Below are 24,317 nucleotides of genomic sequence, written 5' to 3' on the forward strand. Positions count from 1 at the left end.
ATTTTTTTTCTTTTTGCATTTTTGAACAGATCAAATAACTCTCAAACTTTAAAGAGTTGAGCAAGATGCACCAAAACAACTTAATTTTCACTGCTGTTTAGCACAAGGGTTAATTTTCCATTAGCATTCCCGTTAGTTGTTTGCATCTTATCTACAGTTCTCCGTTCAGAAGAAGCTGCCTTTGCCATCTGAACAGACAAAATACCAAGCGTAACCTTGTGCTGACACATGCAATTAGCCCAAGGTCAGTCAAGGATATGGAAATAGTGGAAAGTGACAACCAAGGGGAATCATATAAAGCTAAGGGAAGGGGAATCTTTAACTACTCATGAGTAATTTTTTTTTTTTGGATCATTCATTATGCCTTGTTTCTGATGCACTTGCCTTCTTTAAACTTAAAAAACTGTCTATCCTTTTGTTGTGGTTTAGGAATGGTACTCTCCAAGTCAGTGCCCACACTGAGACTCTCCCAAGCCAGATGCCACTTGCTTACTCTCCTCACTTCCCCTCCTCCTTCCCACTGCAGGGACGGAGTTGAAAATTGGAGGCACAAAAGGTGAAAATCACAGGCTGAGATAAGAAAACAAACAGTAACAGCAACAATACTAATGACAAAAGTGTACCCACTTTAGGGTGGGTGATTTACACACAAAAAGCTCACCAAGCCCAAGACAATGAAACAATGAACCCTAAGCCCACCACCGGAAAGGGGCATGCTTCTCCTTGGAAGAGACAGAGTCCCTTTTCCCCAACTCTGGGACCCTGATGATGAGGTAAGATGGTATTGAATAACATTTGGGTCTTAGACACGCCCACACAGCTCTAGGCTACGCCCCCTCACAGCTACTGCAAAACATTAACCCTGTCCTTGGCTGAAACCTGGACACCTTCCCGGCTTTTTTTAATGTACCTTGAGTTACCCATCTGTTACATCCCACAAAGAACAAACACTGCTTTCAGGGATCCCTCCAAACCTTGTGTTCAAGTGTGAAGCAGTCAGTCATTAAATACTGATGATACAAGTTTCCTTATGGCAGAGATGTGACACCTGGCACTTCCAACTGCCACTTCAAAACTAAAATACTTACATACTTCCTGAAGGTGCTCTGCAGATCACCACCTGCCCACGAAGACTCTTGCTACATATGTCTGAATGTGTGACCAATCTAATTTTAAAAACATGTTCTAGAACTTGATACAGTGCTTTGAAGGTTTCTCTGAGAACTTGACACGTAGAGAAAAAATATAGGTAAGCATTTACAAAGCACTTTTGAAAAATCAGAAGCGTGAAGTGAATCAGCAGGGTAGTGTGCTTCACTTCACTTTAGCCAAGTGGATCTTTTGTTAAATGCTTCCAATGGAATTCTGGCACTGAGCTGAAACTCCTAATCCAGTTGAGACAACAGAAGAACTTTGTGCCAAAATTACTAGGTCAAGATATTGTGCAATTAGTTTAAGGACCCAATTTTTGCCCACCTTTTAGCCATGTATTAAAAGAGCTCTCCTTAAATAAGCCTGTCCAGACAAGTGTGTCTTCTGATGCTCATGCTGAAGTTAAAATCTAAATTTAAAGGGTCATTTCAAGAGCTTCAAGTGTCTAGGTAGGATTAGGCAACTTATCTCTTGGTGATCCACACATAATGATCAGAGAATATATACATACAGAGGAACGAGAAACCCATAAATTGAAAAAATGCTTAGAAATAGCACTTTGATGATTCTGTGAAAAAGTTCAGATGGTTCAACTTCCCACAACCATAGTTTTTAATAGACTTTCAGCAGCATCCATCAGAAAGCAAACCAGAAGTACTGTGCAGGATTACCAAACATGTATCACTGAGTAACACTAAGGACTTCCCTTCTCATTGTCTACAGTTCTTGTTATACCCCTCTGCCTTCCATCACCAAAAGCAGAGAATTACTTTAAATTTTCTTACAAAACTAAGTTAGTGCTGCAAAGAACAGCCTCCTCTTCTGTGGGTGTAGCAAGCCTATCAAAAAAGTGTAAGTGACATTTACATCAATGCAGGTCTTAACTCCTAGCTAGGAGAGAGTTTTGGCAATCAAGCTTCAATTTTTAAGTGTAGACATGCTTGGCTTCTTTTTGGTTGTAATTAAAAAAGGCAACTAGAGATTTCTTCCCAAAGAATAAATAGAACGCTAGGTCAGGCAACAGTCATTTATTTATTGACTTAAACAAGCAAAAAGTATCCTCAGACATAATGGCTACCACTTGAGCAATACAAATCAATGCTACTGAAGAACAGGGAACATCTTTTCTTTCACCCCTCCCATCCCAGAAGTAACAATAGAAACACCAGGACCCCTAGAGAAAAGAGAAGGAGAAAAATCATAAAAGGTATTTAGAATGAGCTGCAGAGTTGAAACATGGACACTAAAAAATCATTAGCTAATCTACCACATCACCACAATCACCTCAAAAAAACTTTCATTGTTCCATTTCTACCAGGTACCAAATATATAGCACTGTTTAACAGCGATTTCAATGTATTAACAACTGTCCTCAGCTGAAGCAGAACAGTAATTACTATTTATATTAAATTTGAGGCTACAGATAGAGAGAAAGTTTTCCATAGACTACAATGCACATTAATGAAAAGAGAGTGGGGGAGAAACAAAGTTACTTTTAAATTGCTGTATGTCTCTATCAATCAAGGAATTTGTTCTGTACTGATAGCTCACTGAAGACACAATATCCTGACAGAGTATGGCAACTGTACTCACCCTGTGACAGTGTATCTGATGACTGTATCTATGAAGAATTTATCTGTGAGGCCCTTAAATTGTAGGCCACTGAAAATCCCAGTTTGCTACTCCTGTGTGGGTGGTTTTTAATCAGACATCAGCGAAAAAAAGCAAACACCACATGCAAAACAACTGTTACTAAATCATTTAGTCTTCCTTGTAACAGTCAAAGATATGAGTAAGGCATTCCTCAGATTTAGAGAAAACATTAGGAGTCTTTAGTTTTGCAGGCAAGGAGACCTTTTATTTTAATCCATTAAAAGAACCCAAAATAGTCAGCAGGTGGCCACATCTATCCATGTTTCATTAAAATCACATAAAACCTAAGTACAAAAGCACCACTGATTATTGCTCTAGAAAAACTGCATGAAAAATCCAAATACACACAGTAAAAACATCACCATATGCACAAGACATAATTTCTTAAAGCAAGTGTATGGAATGCTGATCCAATTTTACACATACCTTGCAATATTAAGTTGATATTTATATTACTTGGCAACAACGGGAATTTCTAAAAGCACTGTTATGAGAAGGGAAATGTTCATATACAGTTTAATATGTCAACTATCATAGTCCTAAAAAAATTAGCATTTACAAAATACTTGATAAAAATATCTTTTAAAAGTTGTCCAAGAGGTACATAAAATCAACCCAAAATTTTCATGGTATTTCATTCGTTCTTGTCACCTACAGATTCAGTTTTCTGAGCCTGTGGAGAAGAAAGAAAGAAACTAAATTACTACGGTGGATTTCTACTGTGTACCTAAATACCCAAGCTATCCTTACTCCTTCCATTTCTTGCAACAGCTCAGTTCCAAACCTGTGTCCATACGACATTTACACAACCGGAACAGGTACAGTCACACACTTCTCAACTCATCGCTCCCAGCTTTTCAAAAGCAATACAAGCCTTACCTGTCAGCTTCCATCCTTCACACTGAAAAGCACCACACTACCACCTGTTTCTATTCACTGCACACATGCTGAATGCTCTACCGCACCCTTAACTTTCACTGTTTCAATCTGCCCTTTTACTGACAGTGTGCTGGGTGGGGCACCTCTGGATGTTGAAACACTAACAGTTGAGCGAGATGCGAATCTGCAATAACATTATGGGCAATAAAAAGAAACATTATGAACATGCTAACAATGTCTGAAAGGCTGAATAATTAAAAACACTGATTCAATCAGCAGGAGGTATGTGTGGAAAGTACCTCTTCAGCTTTATTTTCACCATTTTCAGATGGTGTAGTACCTTCCTTTGCAGCTTCTTGCTTTTCATCCTTCTTCCCTTTAGCACCTTTGCTGGCCTTTGTCCCAGGTTCCTTCTGACAGAAGATTAAAAACATGGCCACAGATGTTGTATGAGTAGCCAGAACCTTGCATCTTTATCAAAAAAACTTTCACATGAACTAAAGAGCAAGTCTTGGCAATCTGCATGTGCTGGACTGAAACAGAAAACCATCTAAAGGCTATTGGGAAACTGTAAATCCACATAAGTTATACAGAGACTCAAATTCCTAGAAAGTGGTGGTGTCTGCTTCTTTCATTTTTCTGCTAATTTTTTCAGGGATACAAAACCATATCAGACTATTTTGGTAGAGCTGATCTATGAGGTGCATACAGGATATCTGTGTGAACAAATCCAATTACAGTATATTGAAAGCTTATTGAGCCAAGCACAAACACCACACTGGTTGTGTAACTACAGCACTACATTTTCAATTAACATAAAATATTAAATTAGATTTTAAAAATTAAGTTTTTTCCTTGGCTCTCCTTTTGTTACGTTGATAACGTGTGTGATGGTCATTCCACGTCAATGAAAGAACCAGCCAACACACTAGGGAGGCAAACACCAATAAAATTGATCTGCAGCAACACAAAGCAGAAAATTTATCAAAAGGAACTATTCTAACAGCCAAAGTTTCATTTTGAGATTTGCTCTTAATTCCTGTGTTGAAGTCTACTATTTTTTCATAAATCCTTTCTCTATGTACTTATTTATGTTTGTGATCTAAAGGTTAGCAGAGACATAAGTATTTAAAATGCAATGGGAAAAAAATTTAAATGGTATTGCATTTACAATTTTACATTAATATTTAAAGTCGTTCTGATAAACACTGGCTATCTTTCACGCAATCATTTGCTCCAAATTCTCCATGCAAAATGGCAATAATAGCTGTGAACAGGGATATTAAGGCTTGCCTTCCTTCATTAACTACCTTTCCCCACCAATCCCCACACAGAAGTGGGACAGTGAGGTGAGAGCACCAGTAATCCCAGTTCCAGGGCAGCCTGAATTACTCCTTCCACCCCTCAGCTCCAATGTTACATAGCAGCTGTGGTGCTTAATTTGGAAGTTTACTAGTGGTATGAGCATAGTACTAACTCTTTACCTACAGAAGAACAAACTAAGGAGTTGACTTTGTAAATTCATAACATGCAAGCTTTTAACAAAATTATCTCAAGTCTGTACCATCTTCCATTGTTTACTAGCAAGTCCAGAGTACACACTTGCTGTTTTCTGTTTAGGAGGCCAGAATTAATATACTCCTTAAAATGTGATCCAGTTAGGGTTTGGGAAAAAAAGATTACTGTATTAAAAAGTTACTTACAGTAATGTCATAAAGGATTTGAGTCACCTGAAATAAGCTTCCAATGTCTCTCATGCAACTTAGACCGAGTCCATAACACTGAGCTCATCCCACAGGTACGCGAAGCTATGGAAGCTACCACATTTCCTTCTTTATTAATACTCTTTTTAAGAGGGGAGCAGGATGGACTCAGCAAGACTTTACTGGTAATTTTATTTGATAAATCACACAGCGTTTGAAGTCAAGAGTTTTCCTTTCACATGTGGACTTTGTATCCTGGCACTTGCCCAACTGAGATGACAATAAAAGGACTTGAAAAATGAAAGTGTGAGGAGTGCTAGACTCAGTGTCCAGCATGAGGGCTTTTTTTTCCAATACAGCAATTGCTCTTATTCAACATTCCCCTTAGGTGCAAATAAATCTACAGTTTCTGAAGTACATGATTTATATGCAGAAATCCTGAAAAGGTATTTCAAACACTAATAAGATTTTAATTTGACAGTAACTGGCCCAGAAAACCTAAACCATTCAATTTAAATATATTTAATTTCACCTTTAATTATAATTGTGCATTCTCAGCAACAGCCAGGCTTCAAGAACAGATAAGTGTTTCTCAGTACAAAATGAAGTACTGCACCTCTAGACAAGGAAAGAGAATGACACAGAGTAATCTCAAATGCTTTTGTAGAAATTGCTAGGTTTCAGGTAGAGTTTACTCAACCAAACCTGTACTTTTCAGGAAAGGTGTAGTAAAGGTAAAAATTCTTCTTAAACTAGCAATTCACTACAAACTAACATGGTCTGCATATCAAATAGGCAAGACATTTTCTTTGGGCCAGTAATGAGGCCAGGAAGGGGTGGAACAAAAAGAAAAGAATGATCTAATTTGTGGGTTTTTTCCAGGGAGGGGGGGCAGGGAGCTGCAGAGAGGGCAGGGGAGCCCATGCCTCAAAAAAAAATGCTGTGAATTGAACTGTTTGCAATGTAAAGAAGGAACATACTTACTTACTATAGGTTAAAACAATGGTAACTAAAAAGAAAGAGTATTTACCTTTGTTGTTTTCCTTGGTTTGGGTTCAGGTTTTGGTGGAGCAGGTTTCTATAAAACATTTTTGGTTGCACAACATGTTAGGCGCACCACCAGAAGCCAGTCAGTCTCCTCCACACCCTGCTTCCCCCCCCACCCTACACCTTCCCTTACTTCCTGCTCAATAGTATGCATCTATAAAAAGTTTGAAAAACCTTAATGCATAAATGCACTTCCTCTCTGTACACACCTGTTTGCATTAGTTCACTCACCTAGAAGTGAAAGTAATTTGGGGGTCATTCTACGAGTAAAACATGAAGATTAGTAGTAACTATGAAAAAAACCGCCTGTCAGCTATGTTCTAACAGAGAGAGGAACTAAAACCAAGTGCTAGCAGTGGCATCAAATGAAGTCCTTGAAACACAGCTCCTCCTCCTTTCCAGAGAAGTAGCTGCATTTCCACAACTAACATCAGCCTGCAAAATGATACAAAGTCAATACTGCACCTAACAGACAGTGTTGCACTGAAGTGGGGAAATGTATCTTTTGTCAGAACAACCTGAAAACCTGAAACCAAGAAAACACAGATAACTTCATTGCTGGAGTTCTCAAATACCCCTCAGCAAGAATAAAAATGGAATCAAGCAAAATGTAAAAAACCTGTTTGGTCTGAGAAACCATATGTGCTTAGAAAAGAATATACCAGGAGATACTATACATACTTACAGCTGACAGTCTTGCTGATCGTCTCGTGGGCTACAGGGAAAAAAAATGAACATTTTTATAGGCTTACAGGAAAAAGTATCCAAAGCAACATAGTATCAGTCATTTCATAGGACAGCATAAACTATACATGTCTATTGCCAAACAATTCACATTTTCCTCACCTTGGACACTCAAATTTTTAAAGGGACAAAGTGATGTGGAAGTTAGAAATAAAAGTTGTTCAGGAATTACAACATCTAAATCTCAGCAGTTAAATACCTCAGGCACACACCCTTTTGCAACTACTTCTGAGGCCCTTCCTCTATGAAAGGTTCACAAATCCAGTAAGCTTGACTACCTGTGCAAAGGACTCTGAACCTCATTCATACATACTTAGAATTATGTTTTTAGAATCTAGCAGGTGTTACTTGTAATAGTGGGTACAAATACCATCTGATTAACAGGTGAATAAAGTTAACATCCTTCTCTAGAGGATATCAGTATGCTAAAATTTTAAAACATGAAACTAAGTCCTTCCACTTCCTCAGTTCTCCACACACTCGCTCTGAGAGTCCAGGTGCACAAAGACAGCTGCAGGATGAGAGGGAGAAATTATTTCTTCTATTTAAACACAAATCTCAAAAGGAAAGACTTGAGCCAGATATTCTGCTTCTCTCCAGCTTTTTTATCACTTCAACACACTTTCCCTATTAAATTTTATTTCATCCTGCTTTTTGTCATAAATTTATTACTGAAGTCTTAAAAATAGTTGTTAGCTTGTTAGTTCGTTTACAGTATTTTTGTATTAATTAAAACAGATTCATCCAGTTACACAGCATGGTTAATAAACTGAGTTAAAATCTGGTCTATGTCATAAAACTAGAATTACACCTGTGGCCAAAACAAAGGGAGAACTAAACTGCAGCAAATATCCAAAATAACTCAACTTAAAAAGAGAATCAAAAATACTTCTTAATTATATATTAAGCATTTAAGTTGAGCAGAAAAAACACAGCTCTGCGCATCCTGCAACAGGAAAAAGTTCTTGTTAATATCTGAAGAATGCAGTAATTTGTGTTCATTGGAGCCATTCAAGAATTCTTAGTGGAAAGCAGTAGTGAATAGTTCAAATCTGCATCCAGCAAAATAGAAGTCAAAAAATACCTAAAGATATTTTCGACTATGAAATATTTATGCATCATTAACAGCAAAAAGGTAAACCTCTCTTTTCTTGGCAATTTAGCATATCAACTGTTTAAGAAGCAGCCTAGCATTATTTTACAACAGGATAAACAAAGCATTTCAGTTGGTCAGGTAATCAAAGAACTCACTCAAGGTATCATCTTTTACAAATCTGCTTTCTTAATCAATTATTTCTATCCCTTAACATTTAGGAACTGAAACGTTTTGCTAGTATCTACTTTTTAAGGGATAATATATCAATTTACGTAAGTTATAATTCTCTTCCCTACCTCCCAACTGTTCCTGTTCCATGACCTGTTTGCCATAAGAAAGTCAGCATAAACCGTAAGTTCTTCAAAAATGCTTGACAGGTAAGTAATTTTAATTCTCATTTGGAGTTTGCACGTATTTTGTGTTATCTGATTATAAGGAGGGAACTAGAGCCAAGTCAGCAAAGGTCACATTTTCATGTGCTCTGGGAACCTTTGTCCTCTCCAAACAGCTGTACTAACCCAGAAATTAGCAGCTCACCCAAGAGCCTGTTTGACACTGGCGCTCTAGCAAACATCTACAGAAAGTCTATGAAAAGGAGCAGACAGAACAACACTTTGCACTCTCCTACTGCACCAGCTTCTGGCAATCTGATGTTGCCAACTTTCCAACCTGGATATCATATGCACATCATGTGTTTAAATAGTCCCCAAGGGTTATTTTCTAGACAAATCTGTCTAATAACCTAGTACTCATTTACACTTTCAGTTTCCATAACATCCTGTGACATCTATGAGCTCCATAATGGGATTATGCACTGTGTGGAAAATAAAAAGCAAAACCTTCCCCCTCTGCTGTCTCTCCTTTTAACTTCTTGCCTCTAACTTTCATTAGATTTCTCTTGTTTATGGCTTTCATGAAGAGTAATTCTCTAACTGCCTTTCTTTGTGTTACTAATTATTTTATCACAACTCCATTATATAAAAGATGAAGAATCCTAGAAAAACTGTGTTGTTTGGTTTTTTCAGTTTGGGTTGTTAATCTTTTTTTAAAAGCTGCTCTACATCCTCTATTTGTCCCACTGTACTTGGTATCCTTTTAATTCTATCATGGCATCTATCAGGAGAGCTTCATTTAGTAGTCCCATATCCGAGAGCACAACAAATTAATCTTGTGATACACTGATGCTTACTGTGTCCTCTAGCATTTTTTCCTGTGTTTTAGTTACTTTCTGTTTAGAACTACTGCCATTTTCTAGTAACTATTCACTGTGATTTTACAATCTCTCCCCTGATTAACAGCTCATTTGGTGACCACCACTGGGTCTTCCCCTCTCCCTCTGTATTAATTTGCATTTCTCCATATTGAATTTCTTTCGATATTTTATCACTTTTTTATCAGTGACATAACAGCATTCTCAGCCTCTTTCACCTCTGATTACCTCTACAACTTTTGTAAACTTCAGCAAACTTTGTCATTTCTTTAGTACCTCTTCTAGAGATCATTAACAAATATATTCAGCAGCACAAGCTCAAACACAAATCCTTCCAATACGCCACTTACAGTCTCCTCCATTATGAAAATTAACCTCCACTCCTCTATTCTCCTAAGTTTATATGTTAGAAATTCTTAGAAAGATCTTCCATCCTAGTTAGTTTCTTTAAGAACCTGCTTGGGGAACCTTATGAAAAAGTGCTCCTTACATGCAAGTAAACCATAGAGCTGGCTATACTTTACTTGCTATTTTCCTGATCAAATATGCTCAAAGATTTACAATCAGAGCAATTAAATATTCACCCACTCTTCTCAAGGTCCTGATTTAAATTTGTCTGCCACAAAATCAGGCAACCTAAGAAAACAAATTCTCATAATTCTCTACCTGTTTTTTAAATTCACATTAAGGGCTGTAAAAAACAAATTAGCAAACTTTATTGTGGATATCAAGATATCACCAGCTGTCTTCTTGCCTTCTCTGACAGAATGTACTGTGTCCTTTAAACAAATCCAGTCAAAGAAAACACACAAATGTGTCAGCTGCTCCAGTTTAGAGTCTGGTATCTTAATTCAAGACACCCTCCCATCAGTCACTTAAGCTAAGAATAGTTTTGAAGTAGACTGGCTGAGGTGCGTGCATTAACCCTCTTCTGCCAACCTACTAGAGACAGAGCAACAGTCCCAGGCAGTAACATACTACATAATTGCCACAAGATCCACCAGAGTTTGTCTATCAAAGCCCTAAAACTTTCTCGAATTTATTTGGTGTACTAATAAGTTGTATAATAAAAATTAAAAAAATTAATAATAATTTGTAATAATAATAATAATAATAATAAGTTGTATAAATCCTCAGTACGCCAAGACAAAATCAAGCCAGGTAGAGTGCAAATGTGGTTTACTGTCTTTATTCCCACTGAAAACAGCACACCAGAAGTGCCAGAGAAATGCATAATCTTCTGATATACAAGACTGCAGATCTCCAGTTAAATCCTTGCCTTCAGCACCCTCTGGAGACTGAAAGAAAATATTAAATCAGTGTTTTTATTACAGACTTAAAAGCATGCAGACAACAGCAAAACAAAGATTATGAAGACTGCTCTTTCATTTGCAACACTTCAAGCAGCCTGACAAATCTGCATTAGTATGTACAACATATGCACTGCACTCAAACCAGTCTCTTTACCAAAACCAGGCAAGAATCTGAGGACTGAGCACCAGGTACATACATATATCACACACTATCCCTCAGAGTCCCTCTAGGCAATTAACTAAAGCATCCACAGGCTCCAGTGGGAGCTCCACCTAATCAGCTGTTGGTTGCACAACAGTAGGAACTGGAAATCTGAGGTTTGCTCTATGATGGCTTTTGAAATTCCCAAGAAATTTAACACATTTTTTCCCAAACATGAATCTAACCTATTGAGATGCACTGACATGAACCAAAAAAACACAGCGTTACTGAAATGAATGATTTCTTTACCTCCTTTACTCCTTTTTCCTCTCAGCCTCACTCAGCTGGAAGTTTTAAAAGTATCCTTCCATCATATCTCACCTCCTCCATCAGAAGAGCATAAATCAGTATAATACTGAGACATTGACAGGAAAGCTCGGGACAAACATGTTTCTTCTCAAGAACAAAGTCTCAGCCTGAACAGCCTAACACTAATCTTGCCCAGGTACTAGAGAAAGGTTAGTTAAATTAAAGAAGGCGTGGTGGGGGGCAGGTGAAATCAGGCTTCTCTTTTGTTTACAACTCAAGATGTATTACTTCACATTTTGCAAACATCTGGGTTTCCCGTGTAGGAGCAAGCGATTCCTGGATAAAAAGCAAGCAGCAGCAGTTAGAGGAGAACTACAAGAACAGCATATTTTAAAAAGGCATTTAACAGGCAGCAGAGAAGGCAATTTGGTTGTTGTTTTGTTTTTCAATCAATAAGGAAGGAGGGTAGTTATCTTTTCACTTGTCCTTCCATTTCAATCTTAATTCAAACTTCCTCGCAGATTTTGACACAAAATGTCTCAGAGTTAGAGAGCTATGGTTTGGAGCAGACAAAATGACCGGCCAGTTTGCAGCACTTGACCAGTGCCTTCTCCTGGCACTGGGCTCTAACACACTTACAGAAAGACATCCCCCCACCAGGGAATAAAACGTGGCTTTGTTACTGTGCACTCTCCCGACAGAAAGGAAGCACGCCACAAGAGCAGCTGCTTCAAAAGAGGAGAGGACTGATCATGTAAGTAGCTTGAAAACAGCAGGAAGTTAAGCAGCATCGCACAGCGTAGAGCAACTCAGAATAGCAAGTCAGGCATCCAAAATGGAGCCTGACTGTTCCCTATGCAATTGCAGCCTCACCAGTCACCTGCAGGACCGTTTCAGGTTTGCATTTCTGAAAGTCTTTCAGTCTGGTTACTAAGGAGTTACTACAGCTTCATGTTGTGATGCTGGGAGCATCACAAGTCAGAAAGAAAACAAAAACAAGCTATTCCATGATTCCTGTCAGTAACAAGTCCTGTTTCTTACAACTTTCCTCTTCGGCTCACAGGACATGCTCTGGGTATAGTTTTTCTGTTGAGTTCATAACATCTGTTTCTCCCATATGAATGTTCTCATGTCTAAAAAAATTGTGCTGCAACCTTTGCCTGAGAGGGAACTCGAATAGCACCTTCCTGTCCTGGGCAGAACCTATTTATATGGAAGTTCCCTGAGATTTTATAATCTTTTCCTCACAGTGGTCAAGAGACTTTAGATTTACAGGGGTAGGGACAGAAAGATGGCATGATTCATCTCCTTTGGAAGCCAAGCTAAGAAACTTATCTTAATCTAAATGAAGTTGACTTGACACTCCACAATCAGACTATTTTACCCTGCTTCACTTTTAGGAATCATAGAGCTCTGAGAGAGGGCTAAATTATCCCAGGATGGCACTGCCACATGCCAATAGCCTTGCAGTAATTGCACAAGAGCTAACTCCCCACCTGCAATACTACACAGTTAACACACAGTAATTTACCCCATTCTGTTTAGCATTTACAAAAGAGAAGTCTCCTACATTTCTGATAGACAGGGCAGTCTGATTTTAGATGCCAAGACTACTGCTAGACAACAGATTAAAAAACTGCTCATGAGGCTAATCGCAGGGGGAAAAAATTATATTAAAATACTCTTAATGCAACCACAACCTCTGTATACTAACTACTGTGATATGTTACACAACATACCTCAATTAAGTTAGATAATTAATTAGCCCAGCATTCCCTTTCAAGTTAGAAAAACCAACAGCAATTCTGAAGGCCACATAACTTTTCTCCATGGAGGGACATGGAGAATAATAATAATTTCAGAGGTGTGAATAAGCAGCAAGGGGTTCTGACATGTTCTCATTTCCATTTCAGACCTGCTCCCTCCTCTCTGCAATCACTGCAAGTCCAGGCGTTTGGTGGCTGGGCTCATCCTCCCGGGCTTTGGCTCCCCAGTACACTGGAAGAGCTGTGTGGGAGGCCGTGTCATGAGTAAGGTAATTGATCCAGCTGAAAAATAGCCTGCTGCTCAAACAAATGCATAAATATTATAATATATAGACAAATTATAAATATATAGTCTTCCCTGCTCCAGCAGAATAATTTTACTGCACAGCTGCACAAACAATTGAGTCAGTACAACAGACAAGAATGCAGTGGCACAGGGCAGCTGCGGGCAGCCTGGGACTCCATCTACTCTGTCTATCTATTGCAGCCGATAGACACACACACAGAAAGTATATGTCAGATATGGCTAACAGTGTATTTGTTAAAAGACGAACAGAAACTTATTTTCTCCTCTATGAGTTCTGGTGAGTCCCAGCTGATGTGGTTCTTCATACCAGTTTTTGCAGTACTTTCTCCTCTCCCTGGGGAAAAGAGAGATTTATACACAAATGGATTTGCGCCAAGCATAGTTCCCAAAGAACTTGGCATGCCACAAGCAGAGACTGTCTGCACTACTATCTGGAGTCACAGGACTTTTATGTAGATACCACCAAAACCTTCAAGCCTTTGCCCTTAACTCTTCCACGGGAACCCTTCCCCCATTTTTTGTCCTAGTGACAAACGACTGAAGAACCTCTGGTTCCAAAAGCAACAAAATGTACTAAGTAACCCATCCCCTTGGCACATTTCCCCCATGACGTAATGCAATGGCTCACCATATTTCACATGACACCCCAGTCACATTAAAATGCACCCTGAATACTGTGCCGTACATCGTAAACTAGTCAGGAGCAGGGATATCCACACTGCAAGTTTTGTGCAGCAAAATCAAAGACCGCTACGAGAAATGAATCACTTGACAAGGGCAGCACTCGAGCCTCAGTAATTCTTCAGCTGTACTCCATCATATGTCGGTATTATATTCATAAAGTAGTCCCTATAGGCCTGCAGTGCCTGATACTGCAGGGATGCCTACAAGAGACAAGACATAAAATAAAAAAGCAAATACAGACACAGGCAACAGTGATTTTTTTTTTCCTCATAGAGGTACATGACTGTCTATCTCTGAATATGTTTTTGACATTTGAACTACTAGCAAGTTTAAGGTTCAGATGACCACATATTGTGTCACATCTCTATTAGCACTAAATATTGGCAATAAGATTGCAAATTAAGCTGTAGCTAAGCTTTGCAAGACCTGTCGCAGCTGCATAACTTTCAAACCATAAGATTGTCTATCAGCAACTGGCTTTTTTTTTTCCACTTGCTTTTGCCCCAGCTATTTTTAAGAGCAACCTAGAAAATTACTTTGAGTGGACTAGAAAAAATAAAGGAATATTAATAGATGGTAGAGAATGTTAAAAAAACCCTGAAGGAATATTAACATTGAGCTTATTTGTATATACATCTCTTTCACCAGCTGTGAAGCATATGTAAGAACCAGTGTTTCTACACATCAAGGCAATACTGCAGTATCTGCAATGCCAACATCATTACAGAAATGTTTGGTTGAAAACAGAAAACTAGACAACTGTTTTAAGTAAATATTTAATAGAAAATACAGGTCAATTTCCTGATTTTATTGTTCTTACAGCTAAGTATTTGGTAGAGGTGCACCACAAAAGAAACATAAAGCTTCATTTTTTCTAATCAAAACCCTGGAATATAAGCAGTATATAATGAGAGTAGAATAACCCAAAGCACCGAAGTCACTGATGTCTTTTGAGAGATCCAAAGATACATGTTTGAACTTGCAAGGTCCAGCTTCCAGATAAATATTTTGTTTGCACTATTATGAATGGATTTATTACAAAAGAGTACATTAAAAGCCTGAAGAATGAGAATACAAGTACATGAGAAGTAACAGCCAGTAGAAGGTCGGTATAAAATTAAATAGATGGTTCATTCTCTGACGGATTTTGTTACAAGCCGAAACTCAACACCCTGGCTCTGATGGGACAGAAATCAGTCCTTTCATACCCATATGAAAACAAAACAAACAAACAAAAAAAGCAGATGCAAATTTCATTCTAACTACCACATTGAGAAGTTAGAAATTAGAAAGGCAGAAAGCCTTAACTGTCCTAGCACATGAGCATTCTGAATAGCATTTCCTCCCTTCTTTGCAAGCTGTTTGGTTCAGCCACATTTTGATACACTGCCTGCAAGGGGGTTTGCCCATAGATTTCCTGGCTCGCTCTTGCAGCTGCAATTTCCATGATGTAATGCTTTTGGTAATTCCTCCTACAATTTTTTTCACCAACCAAAATAAGGTAAAAGCTTGAAAAAAAGAAAAAACACATTGCAAGAGGAGCAAATGTATCAAGTCCTAAGTCTTTTTCAGGATTTATTGCACCCTTTTCCTAAAATTTTTCTACTCCTCATTTCCTTTGAGTAGAACTATGCATTAGACTAAATTTAATGCCATTAATGGTTTCCCCATACATGCTATATCTTCTAATTATTTGTCCTCAGAGCAGCTCTGAATTTTGAGCTAGTTCATAAATGTAATTAAAATGCTGTTTATTTCTTGGTTTAGATTAATGAAGACTACATGTCGACTAATTTAACACCAACCAACTCCTGCAATACCATTCTAACTATTGTTTCCTCATTTAGCTCCTCCAGCATCTTATCATTAACCTTTGTTTACAGCTAGTTCTTTGATCTGTTTTCAGTGGATAGAACAGTGCTCACTGCCAAGCCAACGTGAATTAGCTTTGCAAGTAAAATTAATTCCCCCTAATAAATGCTTTAAGAAATCAGGTATTCTTTCTACTACACAGCTTCATTTCTTTTTTCTACCAAGAGTCTGATCCTGGATGAGGAAAAAAACTGTGCATGCTGCTACTCAAAAAAAAAAGAGTAAAACTGCCAGAACCGCAAGGGAAGTACAGCATAAAACTGTTTAGTGGCTGGCTGGATTTCTTAAATACTTATTCGAAATTATATCTGTCTTGCTCTCTTCCAAGAAATATGAGGTTGAGTTTTCTTGTATATACATGTAAATAAGTTCTTCACCAAAAAAACCCCAACCAAACAAAAAACCACACAAAACAAACAAAACCAACCACACAAAACCCCATGCTGTTAAAGTATTTATTTTTTAAGTATACAATATTTTAATATTTTGTTAATAATTATTACAATATTATACAATGTAACTTTTAGAATTTAAATCCCTCCATCTATTAAGAGCAGAATACTTAATTTTCTAATTCTTTGGGAGAGAATGTCAAGATCCTAAAGCTCTGAAAAGATGAATGGTACTTAAAGGTTTAAATTTAAAGACAAGCACTAATATCCCTTTTATTAATATGTTAATTACATATTAATTGGGGAAAATCAGGGAAAACACTTCCTGATCAAGGTTTCCACTCTTGCTTAATGATTCTAGCCAAGCAGAGTGACTTGTTGACATGTGATGCATTTTCAAAGAATATACAAGAAAATAAGAATACAAAAAGGCTGGCCATAAATAAAATCAGTAGGTGCAGAAAATACATTTTATTAAATTCCTTTATTCTTAAGACAGGTGATTTCTGTGAGCTTTATGCTCTTCCAGACAAGACAGCAAATCAAGTTAGAACTGGGGTATTTCCACATAACCAAAACCAGACAGAATAAGTGCTTTTCCAGAAGAGGAAATTCCTGCATAGTAGATTGAGGTTTTGCTATTCCCACTGACAAGAGCGTCAAAGACTGACAAATATAATTGAAAATGCATTTATATTTAATAGGACAAATATTTTAAAAAAATCTCACAACTAGTTTGGCTTTTATTTTTCCTTACAAGTTCATCTTCCCTGTAGTCAGTTTTTGAATATGACATCTACCTATGGCAGAGTGAAGAAGTAAGAGCAGTTTTTAGAGGCTCAGATTTTTAAAAAATATAGCATTGTGATTTAAAATTAGACAGACAGTTCTCTTTCAGACAGTGAAGTAATCAGCTGCATTTTGAAAAATACAGATCAGCCATGGGAGTAGTGAGCACCCAGCATTTGAAATTGTTCAGTTTCCCCTGAACACCAGATGTGAAAATTCAGCTAGGTAGTGAGTAAATTCTTGTCTCTATATTTGCTTAACCATTTTACTGCCACCATAAAAGAAAGGCAGATTCAAAAAATATGATGGATGAAATCCAGTTCCTAATATTACTTCTCTAACTTTCAAAGCTGATGACAGTTCTGCAAGTGAGATGAAGCTGCTGAACTCATCCAAGTCTACATACATAGAGAGGCAGTTTTTAAAACCTTCAAGACTATGTTCCAAAATCTGTATTTAAATAGAACCGATCAGATTTGCAAAGTGAAACTAGCACACAGTACTTCTGAAAAAACAAATTATTTTATCTAAAAATAGAAATTACATTTAGGTAACTACTTTCTATAACAACTGATTCTCTAAAATAGCCACCTCTGACAAACAAAAATACTGTAAAGGACTGAAAAGAGGTGTTTAATTCCTCTTCTGCCAGAGGACATTACTGTGATAAAAACACAATAACATAGAAAAAGGACCTTTTTTGTTGTTTCAGCTAACTGGTACTACAAAACATCAAACCTCTGAGATGATAGATAGCAGGTAGCAAAGCCACAACTGGTACAAAACCTTAGATACCCCCATCTCTTACATCCCAGTAAGAATTACAGCTGTGGTTAAAAGGAGTACTGCTCCACTACAACAGCCAGAACGAAGAGCTTCACAGGCAAACAAAATGCAGCTTCAAGAGAAGAATAAATGAAAATGTCTCCAAGCAGGCACAGGTGGGATAAGGAAGAAATGATGCAGCAGAGGTAAAGGATGATTTCCTTCTCCGAACAGACCACCAACACATCTCCTCAATTCTGCTTGAGAGGAACAAAACACTGCAGAGGTTAAAATGTCCTTAGACCTTCATTTTCCATAACAGAAGCTACTACTAACACAGCTAACATTAGGTCAGTGGAGAAAGCTAGGTGGGATGAGCAAACATACCAACAGTCCCAACAAAGCTGGCATTGATGGGAACATACACAATTCTTCTCTGCAGACAGACTCCAATGTTCTTAGGGAACACAGCATTTCATATTTGCAGCTTTCACTGTTACCAAGAACACCTACTCTTTACTATTGGAAGAAGGGAGCTGTATATCTCCAAAAACCAGTAAATTCCAAAGACACCAAGGGGGTAAAAGCCCACAAAATAACAACCAAGCCAAATGCCTCCTCCCTCCGCTGCTGCAAGGATACAATTTGAGCACTGAGTTGTTCTGATTATTCTAATGAATTAAAGAATACTCCTCTAGAAAGTCTGAGTTAGGGACAATCAAATCAAAGATGAATGCCTGGCTGCTGCTAAGAAGCATTCTGCCCTACCCCACCTAATCACTCCTGCCAATTCCAGTTTTAACACTTCATGTCAAGGTATGGGAAACTAGATCAGCAGGCAGGTCTGGCGAAAAACTACCTCAAGCAAATATGGTATCTCACAGGTTAAATCAAAGGACAGGAATGGGCATCTGGAATTTCTGCTTCTGGCCTGTATATGCCAGCTTGAAGTAACTGTTGAACTGCTGTCCAAATTGTGAAGTCCCACACTGTCGATTTTGCTGACAATAAAATTGGTATAAGAGCACCTTACTTCTCTCTTGTGTGCAGCCAGCTGCTCATTCCCAGCCTACTCCTTTCTAATAGGTTACCACACATTCATTGTGCCACTGTGCAGCATCTCTAACTTGGATCAGTAAAATGACCCAGGATTCAAAAAAATTCCAAATCATGTTCAAGTAGATAAGGTGTAAGAGAGTCATGGCCTGAAAGGTAATTCCAGCATATTGAAGCACCTTTTTGGCTACTGGACCACGGGATAAATCACAGTGCTAGCTTAGTGCAGTTAAAGAATAGAAAATAGATGGTGGCCATGATGATCCTAGCAAGTGCTAACTTCCAAGAAAAATCTCTGGATCTGGTTTACTTACACTCTAGGCAAAAGACAGTGTTACAATCCTGTCAAGCAAAATTCAACTTCATACAACTTCTCTAAAGGAATCATACACCTTGGAACACACCATGCCTATACACAGCTACTGTTTGGGTATAAAACAGCGGAGGAAATGAAGTTTTTCAAGTAACACAGAAGAAAAGCAACCTTAAACTAAATACCACATAGATGTAGTCTGCTTACACAAATAACTACATTCCATTTACGCACAGGGCTTTTTTATTTTTTTAAACTTAACAATATTGATGCTCTAGCACACAAAATAACTTCACCCGTATTTGAATGTTGAACTACCATATATATAGAAAGATTACATGCACCTAATTTTGAAGTCAGAGGTGACAATGACTTACAAAAATTGTACTACTAGCTTCACTTTATCAGATATAATGCTTTAATGTGCCCAAGAAGCATGAAGAATAACTTTTAATTGACAATTCAGTGAAAATCTAGAAATTTTTAGGTTGCCCATTCATTAAGTCCAATTGTATTTTAGTGTAGTGTAAGAAGAAAATTTATATACCTTGCCATCAACTGCTGATAAATGAGTCAGATCTTTACAGAATGGTATAAAATTATCAGAAACGTTTTAGATCATTAAATCCTTGGTCAAAGAACTTTCAATCTCCGTAACTCAGTAACGACAACAACAACAATAATAATAGCTAAAATTACATAATTAGCTCTAAGTTAAAGTGTCTCTAATATAAACCATCAACAAATATTTGCTGCATGTATTTAACAGCCCTGTAAACTTCATTTACTGCAAAGTGGAATAGCAGCATTGCTCAAGCATGTTTATTCTTCAGTGCCACTCAACACTGCTACATTGTTTTACATCTAAGCATTGTACGTGCAGATAAAAGGTTTTGATCTTTTCTGCTTAATTTTTCTACAAAAGATGTAGATCCTTTGAGTCAGCCTGGTCAACCAACTCTGTTGGCCTTCTTGAAGTAAGCTAACTAGGCAGTTTTCAATTGCTTTTAAATACATCAAGGTTTAAAATTCTGCAATAGTTACAAATCCACTACAATTTCTAAAATTCTAAGCAGAAAAACATCCTTCTCCCTTCTACTAGAAGGCTCCTGCAATCTTTTAAGATGCTCTGGCACATCTGTTCTGTTTGTCTTGCTTGAATTTTAAGTGCATCTCTGCATAGCAATCATTTTACCTGTCCCTGCAAGGCATGCTGAAGGTGGAAGTCCACCTGAGGACTCTGCTGACATGTTAGGTAGAAATTTGTCAAAGTCAGGGGTATGTCAGCGACAGATGCAAAGAAGAGCATCTTCTGCTGTTGCTTAGCCTGTTTTCCAGTAGATACTGAATAGTCTAGGAGTGATCTACCAGAAAATATGGAAAGAGAAACTACCTTCTCAGAGCTCTGACTTTTGCTTTTAATTCTCATGGACAGGGAGAAAGGAGAAAGCAGTCAGCATGAAACGCAGAGTGAGTTCAAGTAAAAATCTGGAGAAAGAGGTGGACAGAATAGGGGGGGGGAGAGGGCAGCAGCCAAGACATCTGGATCTGGTACTGACTCCCTTTTCCTTTCTATTCTATAATCACCTACAGACCAAAATTAAATACAGAACCTCCCACATTTCTATGTCTCACTGCTAACAGAAAATTTCTTGTGTTCTAGGATAAACTAAAGTGGCTTTGCTACAGAGAAAGAGCTTCCAACCCCAGTGTTGAAACAATTTATTGGGAAGATGCAGGTCCCCACAACATCATTGGAGATTCTCTCCTGCCAAATAGCTTCAAAATGAAGAGAACCTTAGAAGAAAAAACCACTTACATATAGTATATCACATTGATGCAGACTAATGCACAGCTTCAGTATCAAGACATGGAAAGGGATGTGAAACCAAGCTGAACAGCACTCGAGTACACTTCATACTGCTGCATCATGAACACAAACTCACCTGCTACTACTCTGCACAAACTTAGGCTTCATTCCACAGACCAAAGAGCAACAGCAAGATCATTCAGAGCTACAGCAAAAAAAGAGCTGTCACCTGCAGGACCTCAGCTTCATTAGTTAATTGTCTGATCACATACAAGTTGCTCCAAAATTTTAGAGAACTTGTTACTACTACAAGTTGCTCAGTTTCTATGCACACAGCACAAAGCAAAAAGACAAATTTGGCGGAGTAACAAATGCACCAATCAAAAGTGCAGGAGGTGCTTATTAGGGGGAATAAAACATCAGGACAGACATCTTAACCTGAGAATTCAAGATAAAGGGACCATTTCAACAACTCAACAATTTACTTCTGTGCCTCATTTCCCTTATCAGTGAACGAATATGGTGGATATTCTCTTTGAATATACATGACACTTCAGAAATAAAAACTTAAACACACAGAAGAATTTCACAAAGAGAACTTGGTTTAGGTCCAGACAAAACAGCATAAGTAGAATTTAGCAGCTCTAGGTTAGTACATGAAAGAACATGCATTTAACCTCAAAGATTAGAAAATACATTGATTAGATATCTTGTTGGAAACAAAACCAGAAAGGGTCTCACAAAAAAATCATCATGTGATCGTGTAACTAAATGCTCTATCATAAGACAACCATTGAATGTGGTACCTTCTGACTTATGCTAAAGAAGCAGCATTACAAGCAAAATATTCAATGGGTTTGTTTTTCAGTAGTAAATATAACTGAGTACCTTTGGCTTTAAAGAAAGTGAATTTGCATAGCAGAACAGGAACCTGTCCCAGACAGTCTCTAGTATATCTTCACAGCATCAACTGTGCTGCAGAAACTACATTCCTGACTACAAGGAGCCAGCAAATAACCTACTGAAATGGCTAATTAGACCACAATATTTTTTTATTTGCTGTGAAACAACAACAATATTCAAAGATGTCACATTAAAAAAGAGATTACTTAAGTTACACTTAGTCCTCATATCTGATTCACCTCCAAGCATTTTCAAAACAAGTGAGGTGCAGGTGGTATTGCATAGATTCAGATATTCAGATTACAGAACAAGTTGGGTCATTTTGGAGTGCAATCCCAACTAAATGACAGACTCTGCATCCAATACTGGACAAGTCACCATTTGACCTATTAATGTCCCTCAGACATGATGCACATTGATGAGGCAAGTGTCATTCACCTTGATGTACGCTTAAGCACTTGTAGGTGACAATACCACGATTCTCCTTGTCATCAGGTACAGAATGGTTCTTCATCCTTTTATGGAAAACACTGAGCTATTTTTATTGGGGCTGTTTCAAGGTCAAGGAGTTCTTCAATATGACCCAAGAGCTAACTCCACAAAGACAAGTGAAAAGCAAAACACCCCAACCCATTTCAAGGTGTTCTTTCTATCATTACCACAACAAGCATTCTGGTTTATCCCACACTGGCATGCCATTCTTCTTGAGAAAGGCCATGTTCACACCACAACATGTTATTACAACAGATGAAGGGTACAGAAATCTGACAGAAGCAGTCCAGAGTTCAACCCCTTTTTGCTTCAGCACAGTATTTAACACCATCCCAACACAGAGTAAGTTCTTCCTTTTCTCTGTGACCCTCAAGCAATGAGTAATGATATCCCGATATCCTATGCCACAGCCCTCTAGAGAAGGGGAGGCAGCTTACACTTTTTTGTTCATAATATTCATAAAGAACATAAGGCCAGGGACTTAGCAAGTGACTTGAGTTTACATAGATATGAAAAAAATCAGAGATGAAAAGAAAAGCAAACAAAATAGAACCAGTCAGCTTAGACAACTACAGATACACAAAAATAGATACTGGTAGATTTTAGCCCTTTCTGCAATATTATTTGTTTACCTACCCTTATAACCGTGAAAATTTCTCATTTTGACTTTTGATGTTTATTTCCTTATAAAATTTTCTGTATTAGAAGCCTTTTTATAAGTTAGAAATTTTAAGAGAAGAATTGACTATTAGTTGCATGTGATGGTTTTGTCTCCATGTCAAAACTGGCTGGTGTAATTACTCAGTTATTGCTGCATCACCAACTTTTCACTCTGTGGATGTTATTATGGAATAAAATTGACTATGGTAAAATACTACAATTACACTTTTCTTAGAAAGCAAAGCCATTAACCATATGCTTTTCCTGGAACCAGTGCTTCCTAAAACCCACATTTCGTATATAATCTTTAAATGTAAATCTTTACCAGTACAATGCTAACCAAAATAAAATTTACTGTGCTGTTAAAATTCATCTCCATTGCTCTCATCCCATATGCAATGTTTTTATTACTTTTTAAAAATAATCTTCTAGAAACAAGACATGTTCTTATGGACTTACTACTCAAAGGTAGCTTCCCTTAATAAACATTTCAGAATAGACCACAAAAACCTACTGGAGTATCTTTAACTCCACCCACACTTAGGATGGACAGCCTGAAACATCTGTAGTGTAAGAAAGCAGAACAGCAAAGTAAACAGGGTAGGAAGTTCACAAGGTTTCAAAAGTTGGGGGGGTCCTATGGACACAAGATAATTTTCAAGTTTCTTGTGGTGACAAACAAGAGTACTAAAAGCACAGAAGCATGTGAGGGTGCAATGACAGAAGACAAAAAAAGGCCCAACATCCACTGACTTCAAGACCAGTTATTCCAGTCAGCCCCGCAGTTATATCCATTTTCAGAAGCGGAATCAGGCCCTCAACCACAAATTATATTATTCAGTAGCATACTTGACAATTTGACATTTTGATACCTCCCATAAGGAATAAGCAAAGGACAACAAGTAAACACCAAGTTACCTGGAAGGCATCATCTACTTGCAACTTTATTAAAACACATTTCAGCCCCAGCCCAGAATTGGTGTATTAAGAGGTCACAGGTGACATTTGGGAAAAACACAAATTGCTTTGCCATGGTTGACCTAGTTAAAATTAAAGGACTGCAGCTATCATTTTTTTGTCATTGCATGTATTAGTGTCAAGTCTCTCGCTGCACTCTGCTAGTGCCTGTGGAAGGCAGGCAGTAAGTTCTCGACGAGGCTCTCCAGCAGCACGGCCTCCCTCAGCCGCCCACCCCCGGGGCCCTGCAGGGGCGGGAGGGGGCCGGCTGCCCCCCCCCAGGGCCCGCCCCCCTCTCTCGCG

The 24,317-nt window shown here is 38.0% G+C and overlaps 1 protein-coding gene across 1 annotated transcript; it reads right to left on the reverse strand.

Moving 5' to 3' along the window:
• Positions 1–3,484: 3,484 nt before the first annotated feature.
• On the reverse strand, positions 3,485–7,187 carry HMGN3 (high mobility group nucleosomal binding domain 3). The gene is made up of 4 exons (XM_017742903.1): positions 7,120–7,187; positions 6,418–6,465; positions 3,984–4,097; positions 3,485–3,868 (listed from the first exon to the last, which is right to left on the reverse strand). Exons 1-4 carry the CDS (start codon positions 7,170–7,172, stop codon positions 3,739–3,741), a joined length of 345 nt encoding a protein of 114 aa, XP_017598392.1. The 5' UTR covers positions 7,173–7,187; the 3' UTR covers positions 3,485–3,738.
• Positions 7,188–24,317: the final 17,130 nt, after the last annotated feature.

This window comes from Corvus brachyrhynchos, unplaced genomic scaffold, assembly GCF_000691975.1.
Source record: "Corvus brachyrhynchos isolate BGI_N302 unplaced genomic scaffold, ASM69197v1 scaffold87, whole genome shotgun sequence".
NCBI lineage: Eukaryota > Metazoa > Chordata > Aves > Passeriformes > Corvidae > Corvus > Corvus brachyrhynchos.

Coding starts and splice junctions, on each gene's coding strand:
- HMGN3 (XM_017742903.1), bottom strand. CDS start 7,172: ATGTTCATTTTTTTTCCCTGTAGCCCACGAGACGATCAGCAAGACTGT. Junction 4,098..6,417: donor AACCAAGGAAAACAACAAAG/GTAAATACTCTT, acceptor ATCTTCTGTCAG/AAGGAACCTGGGACAAAGGC. Junction 3,869..3,983: donor GTGAAAATAAAGCTGAAGAG/GTACTTTCCACA, acceptor ATGTTATTGCAG/ATTCGCATCTCGCTCAACTG.